Raw genomic sequence first — 23,264 nt, forward strand, 5'->3', positions numbered from 1 at the left:
TTACGTAGGAAAATAGTAGCTTATAAACCACAATTACAGAGAGTTCTCTCAATACCAGGCGGAGACTCTTGTTCTTTTTCCCTACTCTCTCCTAAACAAATGGAATCTCTCTTTGTTCTGAGCCATCTAGAGCTGGGGGTGGAGTGAGACAACCCTCCTGTGGCCACCACCACTATGACTGTGCTGGGCCAGACCTGGAGCCAGCATAGCACTCGGCTTCACTCAAGGCCTGCTGTAACCACTCCCTGGCCACTGCCTATGCTCAAGACCCTAGGGCTCTACAATAAGCTAGTGGCAAAGCCAGCCAGTCCTGTGTCCTTCCCTTTGGGGCAGTAAATTTCCCAGGCCCCAGGTAGGTCCAAAGGTGCCGTCTGGGAGTCAGGATTAGAGTCAAAAACCTTAGAAGTCTACCTAGTGTTCTCTTGTACTGTAGCTGAGCTGGCACTGAAACCACAAGATATGGTCTTTCCCATTCTTCTCTCTCTTTTCCAAAGGCAAAGGATCCTCACTCTGCGGCCACTGCCACCACAGGCCATGGGGAGTACTGTCAGACTACCGCTGATATTCCTTTAATGCCCAAGGGCTCTTAAATCAGAGGGTGGTGGGGTGGTGTCAGCAATTCAAGACCGAGGTGAATGCTGCCTGGCCTGGGACTCACCCTTCAGGGCAGGTCCAGAAATGCCATCCAAGAGTTAAGTCCTGGAATTGGGGACCCCAAGAGCCTACTTGGTGCTCTACACTGCAGTCTCAGTGCTGGTACCTAAGGTGTAAGACAAAATTCCCTTTACTTTTCCCTCTGCTTTTCTCAAGCAGAGGTTTTGTCCCTTTGCCACCACAGCGAGTAATGTGCTGAGACTCACCTGGAGTCAGTAAGTTGCAGAGACGCACCAAGGCCCTCAGTGTAGTTCCTGGGTATCACTGCTGGGTATTCAGGGCCCAAGGGTTCTTCAGTTAGTGGTGATGAATGCTACCAGGACTATGTTTCCCATCAAGGAATTTTTTTTCCTGGCCCAGATTGTGTCTAGAAATTTCATGTGGGAGTTAGAGCCTGGAACAGGGGACTCACAAGTCTGACCAGTGCCCTTTTCTTCTATGGTTGAGCTGGTATTCAAGATCTAAGACAAAGTTCTCCTCACTCTTCCCCTCTCCTCTTCTCAAATGGAAGGAAGGCATCTCTTTTGGAGATGTGAGTTGTGCAGCCTAGAGTTATGGGAGAGGTGATGCCAGCACTCCCTTAGCCTAGGCACTCCAGCTGGTGTCTCAGTAGGTCATATGTTCCTCAGTCCAACGGCTGTGCTCCTCAGCATATCATTAGGACTTCCCTAGGTGTTGCAGTCCTTGCGGCCTAGACTGTCTTTCACATTTATTTAGAGCACTATGACACTTTAGCCCTGATGGTGAGGCTTGTGGGAACTCAGGTTCAGACTGCTGGGTCAGAAATTCCCCTCTGGCAAGGACTGGTTTAAATGCTTCCTCAGTGGGTGGGTGTCATTTGAGTTTGGTTTGGTTTTCCTTTTTGCACTAACAGGACAACACTGAGTTCAATGTCTCACAATTGCTGTGCTCTCCCTGCCTCTGGGCACAGAAATGCTCTTTGCACCATGTCGCCACTGCCTGGAAGTGGGAGTTGCATTGTGTCAGCAATTCAAGACTTCGTCTTCTTTTTTTTTTTTTTTTTTTTTTTTTACCTTTTCAGTGCATCTTTTAGCCATACAAAGTTAAAATCAGATATTGTGAGTGCTCACCTGATATTTGGTTTGTATGTAGGTGCTTTTCTTCTGAAGGCAGTTGTTTAATTGGTGTTTTTGCTGTGAGGATGATTGGTGGATCCTTCTATTCCGGTATCTTGCTCCGCCTTTTCCATTTTCACTGGGGCAAGGTAATATCTCTTTGCAGCTTTTATTTGCATTTTTCTGATTATTAGTGAGGTTGAACACATTTCCATATACATATTTGCCATTTGTATGTTATCTTTTGAGCATGTTTATTCAAATATTTTGCCCATTTTTTTAATCTTTATGTTCCTTTATTGGAGAAAGATTCCTGATGAGTATACAGTGATGTATTTACTAAACAGAGACCTGTGCAGAAATTACATACTATCCATCGAGATAGGTTGTTACACTTTTGCCTATTGATGGAATAGTTCCATTTATCAAGTTTTATACAGCAAAAAGCTTTTGAATTTCAACAGACTGTCCATTAATTCACCTCTGAAAAAGTGGCATTTAATTTCAGCTACTGTAGTTTACAGCATTAAAAAGCTTATGCATTAGGGTGCTTCTCTGCACAATGGCATTGAGCAGACAGAGCTGAGTCCTTTATCCCACCAGATTCACATTTGAGAGCTTTATACCAGAGAGCAGGGACATTTACTGCTAACCATCACAGACTTCTTACTCTGAGAGCCTGTCTCCTTGGCCACATTTTGTACAGCCAATGAAGACATGCCAGCAACTGTCCCATGTATAACTTGGCATTAGAGCACCAGGTCTGTTGGATGGTGGTGGCAGACACTATTATTTTATATCCAGGTAAAAGGCCAATTTTAAAAACTGCCAATTGGAGATAAAAAATCAAGGGCATAATGTACTCAGAAAGTATTGAGCAATCTGGCATCCCAAATGATGTGAATACTTTCAGAAACCAATGGCAAATTGTACCCATGTTTCCCAGCTATGGAGATATTAATACATTGATTCAGATCCCGTTACTTAATCCACATAGCTCTGAAGTCATCCTGCAAAGTGTGTATCAAAAAATACAAAGTTAGGGTGACAAAGTTTGACAGTGATGTTATACAAGTCAAACTTGGAAGGTCATAGCAAGCATACATATGCTGAGAGAAAAGCATCAAATCCTTTGTGTACACATTTAGTTTTATTGTAACAAAGCAACTTGTACACTTTTAACGTTTGAATCTGAGCATCATCTTTCCTTTCCAGTGAAACAAAAAGAAAATTTAAAAACAGGAACAAAATTACAATAGAGAATGTCAATTCCAAATAAAATCCTACAGATTCCGCTGATTCTCCCATTGAGTGGCAGGGCTCAAGTCATCATTAGGAGAGAATTTATTTTAAAAGTGTCATCTTAAGCTGCAAGGATGTCTGTCAAATATCACAATTAAACATGCCAAAGGAGAAGCCACATTGTCAAAATGCCCACTTAACCCACTCAAACATCTCAACCCCCCGCCTTTGCTGACCTCCTGTAACCCCATTTTTTAAAGTTTTTTTTTTTCTTTTTTTAAACAAGAGAAAGTGGACAGATACTTGTTGGTGAATGCTAACTGTCCATATTCACAGAGACACAGTGTACTCTCTGAGCCCAGTATACAGAGAAAGGAGGAAAAAAGCTAGCATTCTATGCATTACTACACAGGGGCCTAGCACCCTCCAGCTTCCAGCAGAGCGAAGGGAGCAGGTTTTTCTTTTTTCCCAAAGAGCTCGGTGGTGGTGATTCCATACAGTTTTTGTTTAGACAGGAAGGGATAAAAATGAATTTCAAACAGAAAGGGGTAGAGACTCTTTTCCCATTGTATTCTGCTCAAGATATTTCCCCCAAAATAAGTTAAGAACCGTGGTGTAGAGAAAAGAGACCTCAAAAACAGGGTGACTGAGCACACGAGGGAAGAAAAAAAAAAAAGACTGCAACTTGCTCCCAGGGACAGGAGAAATTTTTTAAAAAGGAAGGTTGGACTCCATCAGTGTTCTGTTAGTCATCTTCTTCTTCATCCTCCGCTCCTTCCTCCCCTTCATCATCATCTTCATCTTCTTCACCTTCATCCTTATCCTCTTATTCATCAGTAGCTTCTAATCCTTCCTCCTCTTCATCATCATCTTCTCCTTCTCCTTCTTCATCATCCGTATCAGGAACCAAGTAGTGTTGTAATGGGTTTGGCCAAATATCATCTTTGATGACCTCTTCTAACTCATCAGCACCTGCATCAGAATGGTCAGTAAACCAGGTAAGGAAGCTCTCTGTTTCCTCATGCTGCCTCTTCCTGCTGGCTTTATTCCGCGTTTGACTTGAATGTTTCATCAATTCCTTTCCAGATTTACATTTGATTTTGGTGGACTTTGAAGATGGATCACCACTCTCATTCAGAGGAAATTCTTTGGAGAGAATTTTATTTTCAAAGTAAGGATGTTCACCAAAATAAAAATCTATTCTGTAACCTGATTTAATATCTTCAAATTCTGTCACTTTAACTCTGGTCAAATAATGCAGTGCCTCTTCGTCCTCCTCCACAAGCAGGGCAGACACTTGTGGATGGTTGACAAATGTTGTTACTCCAAAATTTGGGATTTTGGCAATCAATTCTGACCTCTTTTGAAAAAATGGTTGGTGGAGTTTGTTATAGTTCTGTTCTGCTTTCAAAATCTCATTGGCTTCTTCATTAAGTCTGTCTATTTCATTTTGTACTTCATCAATGTGTTCAGTTGCTTCTTGCTGTCCTTTTTCTCCCTTCTTCAGCAAGCCTGCAGAGGCTGATGTCTCCTCCAGTTCCAGAGCAGGAGGTGGTCTTGGTTTCTTCTTTTGAGGCGGGAGCGGAGACTGGCGTTTGGGGGCCATGCTGCTGGGGAAGTCTGAGAACCAGAGCATGAGTCTTCTCACTCATCTGGAAGCAGGCAGAACACTCCTTTTGCCCAATTTTGATTGGATTATTAATTTTTTTCCCCCATGGAGTTGTTTGAATTAATACTGATTAATCCCTTGTCAGATGGGACGTTTGCAAATAGTTTCTCCCATTCTGTGAATTGTCTCTTCACTTCGTTGATTGTTTCCTTTGTTATGCAGAAGCTTTTTAATTTGATGTGATCCTTTTTGTGCATCTTTGCTTTGATTGCCTGTGCTAACAGGGTATAACTCAAGAAATCATTGCCCAGTCCAATGTTCTGCATAATTTTCCTAAAGTTATCTTGTAGTACTTTCTTTCTTTCTTTTTTTTCTTTTTATCTTTCATGAGGTATTTATTAATTACAAGGAGAAAATTACAGTGGAGAAAGCCAGGAGATATTTTATCAAGGTTAATGTCACCAATGATAACATCACTAAATTCATGATGAGATGTACTGAGAAAGTTACAATATTACTTATGTGATATTCTTGTAAAAAATGCATAGCCTCAATCTAATCATGGTTAAACACCAGATACACTCAAATTGAAAGACATTCTAAAAATAACTGACCAATATTATGAAATTCAGGGACAGACTATATAACTATTTCAGACTGGAGAAGACCAAGGTGACAGGACAACTTTTTTGTGTCTTTCTAATTTGTAATTTTTTTAAAGAAATAACTTCAGACATACAGAACAGTTGCAAAAATAATACAGAAAGTTGCCATTTACCCTTCACCCAGCCTCCCCTGGTGTAAATATCTTATATAATCATAAAACTTGTTTGTATTTTGATACAACTTATCAAAACTAGGAAATTACAATTGATACAGTGCTAGTAACTAAACCACATTAACTATCCAAATGTCACTACTTTCTGCTCTCATGACATTTTTTTCCTGAGGATACAATTCTGGATCTTGTAGTACTTTCATAGTTTGACGTCTTAGATTTAAGTCTTTAATCCATTTTAATTTGCTTTTTGTTACTATATCTCTGTAATATAATTTGAAGTCAGATAATGTTACTCTTCTAGTTTTGTTGTTTTTCGTCAGGATAGCTATTCTGGGTATTTTGTGGCTCCATTAAATTATAGGATCTTTTTTCTTTTTTCTGTGAAGAAATATTTTTTGTTGGAATCTTTAGTTTCTTTTCCAAATATAAATTTTCAAATCACTAATATCATCTGCAAACAAGATGACTTCTTGTTTTGACTTATTCTTTTCTAATTTGGTGCTCTTTCTTTCTTTTTTTTTTCTGATTGCTTTAGCTAGGAATTTTGGAACAGTGTTGAATAACAGTGGTGAAAATGGGCTTTCTTTTCATGTTCTAGACCTTAGAGGAAAGGCTTTCAGTTTTTCTCCATCTGGTATGATATTAACTGTGGGTCTGAGCTATATGGTTTTTATTATTTTGGAATATGTTCCTTTTAATTTTTGAGGGTTCTTATTGTGAAGAGATATTGAATTTAATCAAATGCTTTTTCAGCTTCAAACGAAATGATCATATAGTTTTTATTCTTCATTCTGTTGATATGATGTATCATACTGATTGATTTGCATATGTTGAGCCATGCTTACATGTCTGGAATAAATCCCACTTGGTCATGAGGAGTAATGTTTTTTTTTTTTTTTTAATTGCATTTTAGGTTTTGGGGTACATGTGAAGAACATGCAAGGTTGTCACATAGGTACACACATGGCAGTGTGATTTGCTGCCTTCCTCCCCATCACCTATATCTGGCATTTCTCCCCATGCTATCTCTTCCCAACTCCCCACCCCCTGCTGTCCCTCCCCTATTTCCCCCCGACAGACCCCAGTGTATGATGCTCCCCTCCCTGTGTCCATGTGTTCTCATTTTTCAACACCCACATACTATAAGGGCACATACACACAAATGTTCATTGCAGCACTGTTCACAATAGCAAAGACCTGGAACCAACCCAAATGCCCATCGATGATAGACTGGACAGGAAAAATGTGGCACATATATACCATGGAATATTATGCAGCTATCGAAAACAATGAGTTCGTGTCCTTTGTAGGGACATGGATGAACCTGGAAACCATCATTCTCAGCAAACTGACACAACAACAGAAAATCAAACACCGCATGTTCTCACTCATAGGAGGAATAATGTTTTTAATGTGTGGTTGAAATTGGTTTGCTGGTATTTTGTTGAGAGTTTTTACATCAATGTTCATCAGGGATATTGGCCTCTAATTTTCTATTTTTGATGTGTCTTTGTCTGGTTTTGGTACAAGGGTAATACTGGCCTCATAGAATGAGTTCGGAAATATTCCCTTCTATACTATTTTTTTGGAATAATTTGAATAGGATTGGCATTAGTTCTTCCTTAAATGTTTGGTAAAATTCAGTAATGAAGACATTGGGTCCCAGGCTTTGCTTTTCTGGAAAATCTTTATTATGGCTTTGATTGTTACTTGTTATTTATGTGTTCATGTTTTGAATTTATTCATGGTTCAGTCTTGATAGGTTATATCTGTCTAGGAATTTATCCATTTCTTCTAGGTTTTTCAATTTATTGGCATATAGTTTCTCGTAGTAGCCTCTGATGATCCTTTGAGTTTCTGCTGTATTGATTATAATGTCTCCCTTTTTATCTGTGATTTTATTTGAGTCTTCTATCTTTTCTTAGTCTGACTAAAGGTTTTTCAATTTCTAAAAATATTTTCACAGTACTTTTAGTTTCATTGATATTTTGCATTTTTCAATTTTAATTTTATTTATTTCTTCTCTGCATTTAATTATTTATTTTCTTCTACTAATTTTGAATTTGGATTGCTCTTGCTTTTCTGGTTTTTCAAGATGCATAATTAGGTTGTTTATTTGAAGTTTTTCTTCTTTTTTGATGTAGGTACTTACAGCTATAAACTTTCCTCTTACTGCAGCTTTTGCTGTATTTCATAGGTTTAGATATGTTTTGTTTCCATTATTATTTGTTTAAATTTTTTTTGAAATTCCTTCTTATTCTCTTCATTGACCCATTTGTCATTCAGGAGCATATTGTTTAGTTTCCATGTGTTAGTGTAGTTTCTAGAATTCTTGTTATTCGTGTCTAGTTTTATTTCATCCTGGTCAGATAAGATACTTGATGTTATTTCAATTTTTGAATACTTTCAGACTTGTTTTGTGGCCTAATATATGGCTTATCCTTGGGAATGGTCTATGTGCTGAGGAAAAGAATGTGTATTATGCGGCTGTTGTATGAAATGTTCTGTAAATATCTCTCAGATCTATTTGTTGTATAGTGTGGATTAAGCCCAATGTTTCTTTGTTGATTTTCTGTCTGGAAGATTTGTCCAATGCTGCAAGTTGGGTGTTGAAGTCTCCAGCTAGTATTTTGTCATAGTCTATATCTCTCTTGATCTCTAATAATATTTGGTTTATATATCTGAGTGTCCACTGTTGGATGCATATATGTTTACAACTTTTATATCTTATTGAAGAATTGATCCCGTCATGATTATATAGTAATCTTCTTCGTCTCAGTTTTTGTCTTGAAATCTATTTTATGTGACATAAGTATAGCCACTCCTGCTCTTTTTTGGTTTCCATTGGCATAGAATATCTTTATCTGTCCCTTCATGTTCAGTCTATGTGTATCTTCATAAGTGAAGAGTGTTAAGTGAAGATCATTTGGCCATTTAAAAAATCCATTTAGCCACTCTCTGTATTTTGACTGGAGCGTTTAGTTCATTTTACATTCAATGTTATTATTTATAAGAAAGGTCTTACTCCTGCCATTTTGTTATCTGTTTTCTAGTATTTTTTTTGGTCTTCTCTTCCTTATTTCCTTACTTACTGCCTTCCTTTCAGTCAAGGTGACTTTCTCTGGTGGTCTGATTTAATTTTCTCAATTTTATTTGTTGTATTTCTGTTGTGTGTTTTTTAGTTTGACATTACAATGAGGCTTGCATATTCTATCTTATAATCCATTATTTTAGATAGATGACAATTTAGCATTGATTGTATAAGCAAACTGACAAGCAACAGGAAAACTAACAAAAACTCCATGCTTTAAGTATGTCTCCCTACTTTTTTAACTTTTTGTTTTTTGTCCTTATGTCTTATTGTACTCTCTGTGTTTTCAAGAGTTGTTGCAGTTATTATTTTTTATTGGCTTGCCCTCTGTTCTTTCCCCTTAAGATAAGAGTAGTTTATACACCACCATTACAATGTTATAATATTACGTGTGCTTCCTATTACCAGTGAATTTTGTACCTTGAGATGATTTCTTATTGATGATTAATGTTTTTTTATTTCAGATTGGAGAACTTCCTTTAGCATTTCTTGTAGAACAGATCTGGTGTTGATGAAATGTCTTAGCTTTGTCTGGGTAAGTCTTTATTTCTCCTCATGTTTGAAGGATTTTTTTGCTGGATATAATACTCTAGAATAAATTTTTTTTTCCTGCACTTTCAATATGTAATGTCACTCTCTCCTGGCCTGTTAGGTTTTCACTGAGAATTCTATTGCCAGACATAGTAGAGCTTCATTGTTTGTATGTTATTTCTTTGTTTTCTCTTGCCACTTTTAGGATCCCTTCCCTATTTTTGATCTTTTAGAATTTGATTATTAAATGTCTTGTGGTGGTCCTCCTTGGGTTAAATATGCTTGATGTTCTTTAATTTGCTTGTATTTGAATATTGATATTTTACTCTTGGTTTCAGGTGTTCTCTGTTAATAATCTTTGAATAATCTTTCTGCGCTTACCTTTCTCTCTACCTCCCTTTTAAGGCCAATACAACCTAGACTTTCCCTTGTGAAACTATTTTCTAGATTTTGTAAGTGTGCTTCATTTTTTCTTCTTTTGCCTCCTTTGACTGTGTATGTTCAAATAGTCTGTTTTTAAGCTCACTAATTCTTTCCCTTGGTCAATTCTGCTGTTAAAAGCCTCTGATGCATTCTTTAGCATGTCAGTTGCATTTTTCGGCTTGAGAATTGCTGCTTGATTCTTTTAAATTATTTTAATCTTTTAGTTAAATTTATTTGATAGGATTCTAAATTATTTCTCTGTGTTATTTTGAATTTTTTTGATTCCTCAAAACAGCTATTTTGAATTCTGTGTCTGAAAATTTATATATCTCTGTCCCTTCAGAATTGGTCCCTGGTGCTTCATTTAGTTTGTTTTTTGAGGTCATATTTTTCTGGATGATCTTGAAGCTGGTGGATGTTTGTCAATGTGTGAGCATTGAAGAGTTAGGTATTTATTGTAGTCTTCACAGTCTGGGCTTGTTTGTACCAGTTTTTCTTCGGAAGGCTTCCTAGGTATTCAAAAAGACACGGGTGTTGTGATCTAAGTGTTTGATCACTGCAGTCATATCTTATTAGGGGGCACCCCAAGCCCAGAAACACTGTCGTTCTTGCATTCTCATAGATGTAGTGTCTTGGTGGTTTGGATAAAGTCTGGAAGAATTCTCTGGAGTACCAGATGGAGACTGTTGTCTTCTCTTACTTTCTCCCTATCAAATGGAGTGTCTCTGTCTGTGTTGAGTTGCCTCGAGGTGAGGGAAATGTGACACAAGCACTCCTGTGGTTACCATCACTGGGACTGTTCCAGGTAAGGCTGAAATAAGCTCAGCACTGGGTCTCACCCAAGGCCCACTGTAACCCCTACCTGGCCACCACCTTTGTTCTCTCAAGGCCCTAGTGCTATACAATTAGCAGTTGATGAAGCCATCCAGGCTTGTATCTTTCCCTTAAGGATAGAAAGTTCCCTTGGACCCTGGGTGGGTCAAGATATGCTGTCTGAGAGCCAGGCCCTGGAGTCAGACATGTTAGAAATCTATCTGGTGCTCCATTCTACTGCAGCTAAGCTGGAACTGAAACTAGAAGAAACTCTCCTTCCCACTCTTCTCTTTCTTTTTCCTTTCTTGCCTCTCTTTTTCACAGTCTTTCCCTGTGTCCACCACCACCACGGGCCCACGAGGTGTATTGCCAGAGTACTGCTAATATTCACTCAAGGGCCAAGGCCTCCTCAGTCATCTTGTGGTAAATGCTGCCAGGGTTGGGACTCTTCCTTCACGGTAGTGGACTCCTCTTAGGCCCAGAGTAGGTGGAGAGATGTCATCCAAAGTCAAGTCCTGGAATTGGGGACCCCAAGGGCACGCTTAGTGCTTTTCCCACTGTGATTGAGTTGGTATATAAACTGCAAGAGAAAGTCTTCTTACTCTTTCCTCTCTTTTTTTCAAGCAGAAGGAGTCTCTTTTTATAGCCACTAAGCTCTGGATGTACTTGGTCACACCTGAAGCCAGCAGATTTCAGTCTTACTTAAGGCCCATGGTATGCACTACCTAGTTTCTACTGCTGATTTTTCAGGGCCCAGTGGCTCTTTATTCAGCAGGTAATGAATCCTGCCAGGACTGGGTCCTTCCCTTCAAGGCATTGGATCTCCATCTGGCCCAGGGTGTGTCTAGAAATGTCATCCAGGAGCTAGAGCCTGGAACATGGACCTTAGAACTCTGCCTGGTGCCTTTATCCTACTGTGGCTGACCTGGTATCCAAGTTTCAAGACAAAGTCCTCCTTACTCTTCCCTCTTCTCTCCTCAAGTAGAAGGAGGGGGTCCCTTTTGGAGCTGTGTGCTGTGCTGCCTAGGATTGGGGGATGTTAGTACAATCATTCCCTTAACTATCCTGGCTGATATCTCATTAGCTTGTGTGCCCCCACATCGACTGGTTCTGAGCCCAGTGCAGTACCAAGACTTGCCTAGGAGTTGCAGTCCTTGTGGCCTAGACTACCTTTCAAGTTTATGTAGGATCCCAGAGAACTTTGGTGTGGCTTGCAAAAACTAGTTTCAACTGAGTTTTGATGGATGATTCTCCTCTGGTTAGGGCTGGTCTAAATGTTGCCTCTGTGAGTGCTGGCTGAATTCTGCCTAGTGTTGGCAGCAATGAGTTCCTATGCAAAGTCTCCCAATCACTGTGCTCTTGCTTCCCCAAGTGCACAGATTCTTTTGCCATGCCACATGGCCACTGTCATGGGATGGGGGAATGGTGGTGTTGGCAATTCAAGACTGTCTTTCCTACCTTCTTCAGCGCTTCTTTCGGTGATATTAAGTTAAATCCAGGTACAGTAATTATTCACCTGATTTTTGGTGTTTATGAAAGTGCTTTTTCGTGTAGATAGTTGTTAAATTTGATGTTCCTGCAGGGAGGACAATTGGTGGAGGCTTCTATGGAGCCATCTTGCTCTGCTTCCTCCCTTCACACCATTCTTGAAGTTACATTACATATTTTCCTGTTATCAACACATGATTTTTGAAAGGGATAGAGTGATATTTGTGGTTTGTTTTTCAGTACCTTTATGTTCTGGAAACTTAAGCCCCCTGAAGGAGGCAGTATATCTTATTTACCTTGGTATTGCTAATATTCAGCACAGCACTCGCTATAGAATAGGTGGCTAACACATGTTTCTGATGCAGATGAATTTTGGAGACAATGTAAAAAATGATTTAAGATGAATTAAAATTCTTAATAGAACAGAGAAGCATTTCCTTCAAATATCTGAGATTCTGGTTTTTAATTTTGTTGAAAATGAAAACCAGAGGGTTAAAAGCACAAGGCAGGTTTTAAAAATACATCTCTACTTTTAGAACCTAGCCCTTGTGCACTATCAGGCTTCCTATATGTTAAACCATAATTGTTAAAATCACTTGTCAAAATTTATCTTCAGTTGTCAACTTTCACTACATTGGGCCTGCTGTAAAGTTTCTTCAGCTTATGTATTTTTCTTTTTTTTTTCCTCAACAGAGTTGAAGAGCCCCCTTTTTCCCCCTCAAAGTGTGAGAGGGACAAGGACAAACTGTGTCTTCTTACAAGCTTGGAAACTGCCCTGCTCTAGGCAGCAAAAGGAAACATCAGGTAGCCTGATTGAATTTACTTCTTCCATGTACCAGCTAGGATCACATTCTAGATCTTGAAATTTTCAGGGTTTATTTATATTTGCAATTTCTTTTTTTTTTTCTTCCCCATTTATTTATTTTATTGCATTTTAGGTTTTGGGGTACATGTGAAGAACATGCAAAATTGTTGCATAGGTACACACGTGGCAGTGTGATTTGCTGCCTTCCTCCCCACCACCTACATCTGGGATTTCTCCACTTGCTATCTCTCCCCAGCTCCCCACCCCCCACCGTCCCTCCCCTATTTCCCCTCAACTGACCCCACTGTGTAGTGCTCCCCTCCCTGTGTCCATGTGTTCTCATTGTTCAACACCCGCCTATGAGTGAGAACATGCGGTGTTTGATCTTTTGCTCTTCTGTCAGTTTGCTGAGAATGATGGTTTCCAGGTTCATCCATGTCCCTACAAAGGACCCAAACTCACCGTTTTTGATGGCTGCATAATATTCCATGGTGTATATGTGCCACATTTTCCCTATCCAGTCTATCGTCGATGGGCATTTGGGTTGGTTCCAGGTCTTTGCTATTGTAAACAGTGCTGCAATGAACATTTGTGTGCACGTGTCCTTATAGTAGAATGATTTGTAATCCTTTGGATATATACCCAGTAATGGGATTGCTGGATCAAATGGAATTTCTATTTCTAGGTCCTTGAGGAATCGCCACACTGTCTTCCACAATGGTTGAACTAATTTACACTCCCACCAACAGTGTAAAAGTGTTCCTATTTCTCCACATCCTCTCCAGCATCTGTTGTCTCCAGATTCTTTAATGATCGCCATTCTAACTGGCGTGAGATGGTATCTCAACGTAGTTTTGATTTGCATTTCTCTGATGACCAGTGATGATGAGCATTTTTTCATATGTTTGTTGGCCTCACGTATGTCTTCTTTTGTAAAGTGTCTGTTCATATCCTTTGCCCACTTTTGAATGGGCTTGTTAGTTTTTTTCTTGTAAATCTGTTTTAGTTCTTTGTAAATTCTGGATATCAGCCCTTTGTCAGATGGGTAAACTGCAAAAATTTTTTCCCAATCTGTTGGTTGCCGATTCACTCTAATGATTGTTTCTTTTGCTGTGCAGAAGCTGTGGAGTTTGATTAGGTCCCATTTGTCTATTTTGGCTTTTGATGTCAATGCTTTTGGTGTTTTTGTCATGAAGTCCTTGCCTATGCCTATGTCCTGAATGGTTTTGCCTAGATTTTCTTCTAGGGTTTTTATGGTGTTAGGTCTTATGTTTAAGTCTTTAATCCATCTGGAGTTAATTTTAGTGTAAGGTGTCAGGAAGGGGTCCAGTTTCTGCTTTCTGCACATGGCTAGCCAGCTTTCCCAACACCATTCATTGAACAGGGAATCCTTTCCCCATTGCTTGTTGTTGTCTGGTTTGTCAAAGATCAGATGGTTGTAGATATGTTGTGTTGCCTCTGAGACCTCTGTTCTGTTCCATTGGTCTATATCTCTGTTTTGGTACCAGTACCATGCCGTTTTGATTACTGTAGCCTTGTAGTATAGTTTGAAGTCCGGTAGTGTGATGCCCCCCACTTTGTTCTTTTTGCTTAGAATTGACTTGGCTATACGGGCTCTCTTTTGGTTCCATATGAAGTTTAAGGTGTTTCTTTCCAGTTCTGTGAAGAAGGTCATTGGTAGCTTGATAGGGATAGCATTGAATCTGTAAATTACTTTGGGCAGTATGGCCATTTTCACGATACTGATTCTTCCTAACCGTGAACATGGAATGTTTCTCCATCTGTTTGTGTCCTCTCTTATTTCGTTGAGCAGTGGCTTGTAGTTCTCCTTGAAGAGGTCTTTTACGTTCCTTGTTAGTTGTATTCATAGGTATTTTATTCTCTTTGTGGCAATTGTGAATGGAAGTTTGTTCTTGATTTGGCTCTCTTTAAGTCTGTTATTGGTGTATAGGAATGCATGTGATTTTTGCACATTGATTTTGTATCCTGAGACTTTGCTGAACTTGCTTATCAGTTTCAGGAGATTTGGGGCTGAGACGATGGGGTCTTCTAGATATGCAACCATGTCATCTGCAAATAGAGACAATTTGACTTCCTCCTTTCCTATTTGAATGCCCTTTATTTCTTTTTCTTGCCTGATTGCTCTGGCTAGAACTTCTAATACTATATTGAATAGCAGTGGTGAGAGAGGGCATCCTTGTCTGGTGCCACATTTCAAGGGGAATGCTTCCAGTTTTTGCCCATTCAGTATGATATTGGCTGTTGGTTTGTCATAAATAGCTTTTATTATTTTGAGATACGTTCCATCAATACCTAGCTTATTGAGGGTTTTTAGCATAAAGGGCTGTTGAATTTTGTCAAAGGCCTTTTCTGCATCAATTGAGATAATCATGTGGTTTTTGTCTTTGGTTCTGTTTATGTGGTGAATTATGTTTATAGACTTGCGTATGTTGAACCATCCTTGCATCCCTGGGATGAAGCCTACTTGATCATGGTGGATAAGCTTTTTGATGTGCTGTTGCAATCGGCTTGTCAGTATTTTATTGAAGATTTTTGCATCTATGTTCATCATGGATATTGGCCTGAAGTTTTCTTTTCTTGTTGAGTCTCTGCTGGGTTTTGGAATCAGGATGATGCTGGTGTCATAAAATGATTTGGGAAGAATTCCCTCTTTTTGTATTGTTTGGAATAGTTTGAGAAGGAATGGTACCAGCTCCTCTTTGTATGTCTGGTAGAATTCGGCTGTGAACCCATCTGGACCTGGGCTTTCTTTAGGTGGTAAGCTCTTAATTGCTGCCTCAACTTCAGACCTTGTTATGGGTCTGTTCAGGGTTTCGGCTTCTTCCTGGTTTAGGCTTGGGAGGAGGCAACTGTCCAGGAATTTATCCATTTCTTCCAGGTTTATTAGTTTGTGTGCATAAAGTTGTTTGTAATAATCTCTGATGATGGTTTGAATTTCTGTGGAATCTGTGGTGATATCCCCTTTATTGTTTTTTATTGCATCAATTTGGTTATTCTCTCTTTTCTTTTTTATTAATCTGGTTAGTGGTCTGTCTATTTTGTTGATCTTTTCAAAAAACCAGCTCCTGGATTTATTGATTTTTTGAAGGGTTTTTTGTGTCTCTATCTCCTTCAGTTCTGCTCTGATCTTAGCTATTTCTTGTCTTCTGCTAGACTTTGAGTTTTTTTGATCTTGCTCCTCTAGCTCTTTCAGTTTTGACAATAGGGTGTCAACTTTTGATCTCTCCTTGCTTCTCATGTGGGCACTTATTGCTATATATTTTCCTCTAGAGACTGCTTTAAATGTGTCCCAGAGATTCTGGTATGTTGTGTCTTCATTCTCGTTGGTTTTGAAGAACATCTTTATTTCTGTCTTCATTTCATTGTTTATCCAGTCAACATTCAAGAGCAAGTTGTTCAGTTTCCATGAAGCTGTGCAGTTCTGGGTTAGTTTTTGAATTCTGAGTTGTAACTTGATTGTACTGTGGTCTGAGAGACTGTTACGATTTCCGTTCTTTTGCATTTGTTGAGGGGTGATTTACTCCCAATTATGTGGTCAATTTTAGAGTAGGTGTGATGTGGTGCTGAGAAGAGTGTATATTCTGTGGATTTGGGGTGGAGAGTTCTGTAAATGTCTATTAGGTTTGCTTGGTCCAGGTCTGAGTTCAAGTCCTGGATATCCTTGTTAATTTTCTGTCTGGTTGATCTGTCTAATGTTGACAATGGGCTGTTAAAGTCTCCCACTATTATTGTGTGGGAGTCTAAGTCTCTTTGTAAGTCATTAAGAACTTGCCTTATGTATCTGGGTGCTCCTGTATTGGGTGTGTATATATTTAGGATCGTTAGCTCTTCTTGTTGCATTGATCCTTTTACCATTATGTAATGTCCCTCTTTGTCTCTTATGATCTTTGTTGCTTTAAAGTCTAATTTATCAGAAATTAGAATTGCAACTCCTGCTTTTTTTTGCTCTCCATTTGCTTGGTAAATCTTCCTCCATCCCTTTATTTTGAGCCTTTGTGTATCCTTGCATGTGAGATGGGTTTCCTGGATACAACACACTGATGGGTTTTGTCTTTTTATCCAATTTGCCAGTCTGTGTCTTTTGATTGGGGCATTTAGTCCATTTACATTTAGGGTTAATATTGTTATGTGTGAATTTGATACTGCCATTTTGGTGCTAGCTGGGTGTTTTGCCCTTTAGTTGAGCTGGTACTTGTTGTTCCTTTATATGTGTAGAGCCTCTCTCAGGAGCTCTTGTAAAGCTGGCCTGGTGGTGATGAAATCTCTGAGTACTTGCATGTTCCCAAAGGATTTTATTTTTCCTTCACTTATGAAGCTTAGTTTGGCTGGATAGGAGATTCTGGGTTGAAAGTTCTTTTCTTTAAGGATGTTGAATCTTGGCCCCCACTCTCTTCTGGCTTGTAGGGTTTCTGCTGAGAGATCTGCTGTGAGTCTGATGGGCTTCCCTTTATGGGTAACCCGACCTTTCTCTCTGGCTGCCCTTAGTATTTTCTCCTTCATTTCAACCCTGGTGAATCTGACGATTATGTGCCTTGGGGTTGCTCTTCTTGAGGAATATGGTTGTGGTGTTCTCTGTATTTCCTGGACTTGAATGTTTGCCTGCCTTGCTAGGTTGGGGAAGTTTTCCTGGATAATATCCTGAAGAGTATTTTCCAGCTTGGATTCATTCTCTTCATCGCATTCAGGTACGCCTATCATACGTAGATTAGGTCTTTTCACATAGTCCCACATTTCTTGGAGACTTTGTTCATTCCTTTTTACCCTTTTTTCTCCAGTCTTGCCTTCCCGTTTTATTTCATTGAGTTGATCTTCGACCTCTGATATCCATTCTTCTGCTTGGTCAATTTGGCTGTTGATACTTGTGCATGCTTCACGAAGTTCTCGTGTTGCGTTTTTTAGCTCCATCAATTCACTTATATTCCTTTCTATTTTGTCCATTCTCGTTAGCATTTCGTCAAATCTTTTTTCAAGGTTCTTAGTTTCTTTGCATTTGGTTAGAACATGTTCTTTAAGTTCACAGAAGTTTCTTACTACCCACCTTCTGAAGTCTGATTCTGTCATTTCATCACACTCGTTCTCCCTCCAACCTTGTTCCCTTGCTGGTGAGGAGTTGTGATCCCTTGTAGGAGGAGAGGTGTTCTGGTTTCGGGTGTTTTCATCCTTTTTGTGCTGGTTTCTTCCCTTCCTTAAGGATTTATCCACCTGTCGACTTTGTAGTTGCTGGCTTTCAGATTGGGTCTCAAATCTTTCAGATTGACGTTCTGTTTGTTGATGATGAGGTTATTTCTGTTTCTTGGTTTTCCTTCTGACAGTCTGGCCCCTCTGCTCTAGGTCTGCTGAGGTTCACTCCAGGCCCTGCTTGCCTGGGGTTCACCTGCAGCAGCTGCTGAACAGCAAGGGTTGTTACCAGTTTTCTTCTTCTGCTATCTTTGTCCCAGAAGGATACCCGCCTAGTGTCAATCTGATCTCCCCTTTATGAGGTGTCTCTTTGGATATATAGGGGTCAGGGAGCTGCTTGAGGAGATGGTCTCTTCTTTATAGGAGCTCAAATGGTGAGCTGTGAGCTCTGTTGTTGTTCATTCAGAGCTGCTGGGCAGGTACGTTTAGGTCTGCTGCAGCAGAACTCATAAACTGCTTTTTGTTCCCAGGTGCTCTGTCCCAGGGATTTAGGGCTTTATTTATGAGTTTCTGTTATGCTGCCACCTTCTTTTTTTTTTTTCCTTCAGACCTGCCCTGCCCAGCCAGGAGGCAGCCTAGTCACTGTCGGCCTATAGAGGCTTTGCTGAGCTGCTGTGGGCTCCGCCCCGCTCCCGAGTGAACTTCCCTGCAGTCCTGTTTATATGGGTGTAGTTAGAACTGCTTTGGCAATGGTGGCCCGCCTCTGTTGAGGCGGAGTCTCTCAGCTGTGGTGGGTTGCCTTGGCAACGGCGGGCTGCCTCAGCAATGGCGGGCTGCCTCAGCATTGGCCGACTACCGCAGTCCTGGCGGGCTGCCTCGGTAATGGCGGACGCCCCTCCCTCACAGAGCTGGACCGTCCCGGGTTCAGCTGCGCTTGCTGTGAAACTCTCAATCCAGAGTTTCTGGTTGCTGTTCTTTTGTGGGGGTGGGGCCAGCCGAGCCTGATCGCCTGGCTCCCTGCCTCAGAGCCTTTTTTAAGTTGGTGTTCCAGTCGCCTGTTGAAGAGGCGCCGGGGTCTGTTTGTTTTCCCCTGCGGCCACTCACTGCGCTGGCTTAAACAGCGGCACTGAGGTTTGTGGCGCTTTTTTTTTTTTTTTTTTTTTGCCCTGGAATCTACTGTCCTGGTTCTCTGCTCAGTCCCCTTTTTAAACAGACGAATGGGTGACTTCCCGTGGCTCCAATCGCCAGTCAAAAGGGCCCCCGGACCAGTGTATTTTGTACGGAGAACCGTGGCTCCGGGGCGCCGACAAAGCAGCCGCGCGGGGCAGAGCAGCGGCGCCGGCCGAAACAGCCGCGCTGGTGACCTGTGGAGCTTTTCCGCCTGGGAATTTCCTAGTCTGCGAGCAATAAAAATGTGGCGTCCACTCACCCTCTGCGCTTTCACTGGGAGCTGCAATCCTGAGCTGTTCCTAAACGGCCATCTTGGATCCTCCCCCTATCTTTGCAATTTCTTACTTGACAATGAAAAGTACTACCACGCTGATTCTGCATTTAATGTATCATAATGCCAATCTTGATGCATTGTTTTATGAATTACAGCTAAAAGAGCTTATATAGTGTTTGACAAAAAATAATTACCTACTTGTTTGTGAGGATAGTTAATCACAAGAGTTAGAAGCAGGGCAAGCTATTTCCTTTTCTCATTTAAATATGATTTTTTGATCAAGTTATAGAATTAGAATAGCTAGAACTCAGGATGGTGTATCAGCTATTTATTAAAAATTAGTGGAAGAACGTTAAATGTATTTGCTTTTTTCATTATCACTTGTAAGTAATAGCAACAAATTGATATTATTTAAAGAGCTTGCTTTGAGTATTTTCCTTATTGTAAATCTATATTTCGGTCTTAAATTTATTTTTGGCATTTGTAATGAAATTTGTGGTTAGAATTATAGCATTGTCATTTTTTCTCTGAATTAAACATATACTATTAAAAAAGTAAATCATAAAAGAATGAAACCCTTGATACATTCAACAACATGGATGCATTTCAAATGCATTATGCTAAGTGAAAGAGGCCAGCTCAAAGGCTACATACTTTGTGATTCAATTTATAGGACATCCTGGGAGAATCAAAACAAATTAGTAGTTCTAGGGGCTGGGGCTGGGGCAGGTGGTTGATTCCAAAGGGAGTTGAGGAAATTTTTAGGATGAGGGAATGGTTTTATATCTTGAGTTTGGTGGGGTAGTCACATGACTATGTATATTTGCCAAAATTCACAGACTGTACACTGAAAAGGATGATTTTTACTGTAATAAATTATTCCTTAAAACAAACAAATGAACAAAAGAAAATTGTACCTGGTGGATCGGAATTATGTTGGTGGCTCATCATCTTAATTATGTCTCATTTTGACTTAAGGCAATGTCATTTGCCGTTTTCTGTATTTCCATATGCTGACAACCCTTATCGTGGAATGAGGAGATTCACATTTAGGCTATAGGCACATCAACAACTACCTGAATGATGTTGGTAGGGATTTAGGAAGGCTTTGGCCAAGGTAACTTATAAGGTCTCTTTCTGCTCTAAAGTGTTACACCCTGTGATGATAAGTGTCTATATGGGCCTTTTATGGGGAATGAACAGAGAGAAAAAGAATAAAAGAAAAGCAAAGTGAAGCAAAAGGACAAAATGGAAAGAGAGATAGAGATCTCTTTCTGGCATCCCTTTGCCATCCCACCCATTTAGTCAGGTTATGATGAAGTAATGTTGGGTGAGTTTTGGAGACTTGAATACCATCATGATTTTTGTATTTCTAACATAGTGTCTTCTTTTCTGTTTGTTTTGGGAAAGCAGTTGTATTCATATCTGTGAGGGCAGCCCTTGAAGAATATTCAAGGACAATCATTCAGAAATGTATCTTACACTCTCTGTTGAAATTAAGTTTTCACATTCAAACTTCATCCACTATTCTTTGGGAATAGAACAATTGATGTTAGAATGAATAAAGAAGAACATCTTTTCTCTCTTCATTCTTTTATATTAACTGGACCTAATGTGAGTTCTCCTGGGATGCCAAGGAGAATATTTAGGATACACTAGACAATAGTGTTTAATTCATCAATCTGGACTCCAAAGTGTTTACCAGTTTTGGCAGCTAAAATAGAAAATATTCCTTGGGTGGTAGCAGAGACAGGTAAGGTTTTCCAGCACAATAGTTATGATGGAGGTCAGAAATCTGTGAATTATTAGTATGCTGGTATGCCAGTACACATGAAATGAACAGGGTACGATTAGTGTAGCACATCTTAGGTTAATCCCACTTCATTCATTGAAGTAAGTAACTCTGGGAATATAAATGTCCTATTGATTTACCATGGACCCAACATATAGAACTTGATAGGTACAATATGTATGTGTGGTGAACCCTCAATTTAGTGGCCAAGTCCCATAAGTGCTAAGGTCTAGAAAAATGCTCTGGCTTTTCTCAAATGGTAGCTAACCAAATTTCTCTTTATATACCCTGTAGAGGTGGTGGGCCCCTCATTTCAGCCCCTCTCCTCACCTGTAATACCCTTGAAATTCATAAATAAATAACACCATATCACCCAGTTCTCTTCAATAAACTGTGTACATTGCAATAGGTAAGAAAAATGACAAGTCCAAGTTGAGGAAGAACATTGGACAGGAGGCTAGGTTTATTAAGTATCCACTCTTGCATACCAGAATCCTGTTCTTCAGTTCAAATTTGTGCTTCAGGACAACTAAAAATTATTACATGTTACAGATATTTGGTGTCTCTTTTAGAAAGAATTGGAACTGTTAATTTAAAATCTGAGAATGTCAGTGGATTACTGGATTGTGTACATCTTAAGTGGCTAAAAGAGAAGAGGGACATTTATTTCCATACTCACATAATCACTGTAGATGCTAGGATGTCATTTGACTCAAACAGAGAAATGAAATATTTCTTATCTTCTGTTTGGGCAGTTGATTTTTTCTACTTTGTTGCATATGCACTGGAGACCTGTATATGTCTATGTCCTTTATTCTCCTTGAGTGCCAGTGGGTTTGATTCCCTAGCTCACTTATTATGACCCGTAAGTTGGTTCTGAATGGATAACTTCTGTCAACCCAATTCTAGAAGTCTACCGAACTGAAGAATTGGCACCAACATTTGGATAACACAGGTAAGAAACAATCCAGGCAAGAAATAATTTTATTTTCTTTCTAAGCCAAACTGCCAGGCAGCATCATATTTATAAAACATTCCCTAACATCAGATCTAAACTTTCAAGTAGGAGTAAAGAAGGTATATTTCCTTTAAATTTCTTGTAAATAGCAATGATGGAGAATAGAAAGCTGTTATTGCAGCGTCAATGTTCCATTTATTGTGAAAATGGAGCCCAGAGAAGGAAACACATTTATGTCAATCATCAGGAAGCGAGTTTTGAGGCTGAATTATCCAGATAATTGCCCTAATTTTTCATCATGGCCTGTGATTGTTTCCTTTTCTACTGCCTTACACAGTTTTGCCTTTTTTCTTTGCCATCATTTTGCACTTTCTGACATCCTCTGTGTCAGCTGGCTATGTTATTGACTTCTATTTTTGTTGAGGTCACTTCTGTAGGAGCATCTCTTCAGCTTCTGATTGCCCTTAGTGGTGAGGAATTTGAATAAAAATGTATGACAGATGCTATTGACATGGGGGAAGGGTTTGCTGGTAGAGAGGTGAATCATAATATGAAAACTGTAAAGCTCAATCCCCCAAACACCCACTCCAATTTTGGCTCTTTGACAATGCTGTCTCTCTGAGAAAGAAGAACAGTTTGATCTGAATTCTTATTAGGTTCAGAGCCATCAAATTAGAATCTAATAAGCTCATTTGGAAGGGTTTTGGATTAGCTTAAAACAGATCCATGCTGAGCTCATAGAGGAGACCCTCCTACTCTTTCCAGGCAACCTGTAGTTCGTAGACTTAATTTTCAAACTCTCTTCTTTGTTTCTTTTCTCATCTAATACCTATTCTCTTTTCTCCTTTTGAATGGACTACTTCTAGCTATATCTTACATATCTAGGGATACCTGTAATAGAACTTTTTGTAAGATTCTTTAAGAAAGTTATAAATTGGGGGGAGGATCCAAGATGGCCAAATAGAAAAAGCTCCGGAGCGCAGTTCCCAGCAAAAACAATGCAGAGGGTGAGTGCCCACTGCATTTCCAAACAAATTTTCACTGCCCACAGACCAAGAGACTCCTGGGCTGAAAAGCGCCACGAGTTTTCTGCATGGCAGTTCAGCCAGTGCTAGGTTGGCACACAGACAAATCTGGGTGGCCGTTTCAACTGGTGCCTGGAATGCCTGGGAGACAGAGCCATCCATTCAACTGAAAGGGAGGGGGCAGAGACAGGGAGCCAGGCAATCCAGCTCTGCGGGTACCACCCCCACAAAACAAGCAATCTGAAATGCTCTGGATTGAGAGTTGCACAGCAAGCACAGCTGGACCCAGGACGGTCCAGCTCAGTGAGGGGAAGGGCAACCACCACTACCGAGGCTGTCTGCCACTACCGAGACAGTTCACACAGCAGCTGGGCAGAGCCTGCAGCAGCTCAG

The 23,264-nt window shown here is 40.0% G+C and overlaps 1 protein-coding gene across 1 annotated transcript; it reads right to left on the minus strand.

Moving 5' to 3' along the window:
• Window positions 1-2,434: 2,434 nt before the first annotated feature.
• On the minus strand, window positions 2,435-4,629 carry LOC116556793 (protein SETSIP-like). The gene has a single exon (XM_032286168.1). The coding sequence runs from the start codon at window positions 4,606-4,608 to the stop codon at window positions 3,799-3,801; it is 810 nt and encodes a 269-aa protein (XP_032142059.1). The 5' UTR covers window positions 4,609-4,629; the 3' UTR covers window positions 2,435-3,798.
• Window positions 4,630-23,264: the final 18,635 nt, after the last annotated feature.

The sequence above is a fragment of the Sapajus apella genome, unplaced genomic scaffold, assembly GCF_009761245.1.
Source record: "Sapajus apella isolate SASKATOON/1434 unplaced genomic scaffold, GSC_monkey_1.0 scaffold17, whole genome shotgun sequence".
Classification (NCBI taxonomy): domain Eukaryota; kingdom Metazoa; phylum Chordata; class Mammalia; order Primates; family Cebidae; genus Sapajus; species Sapajus apella.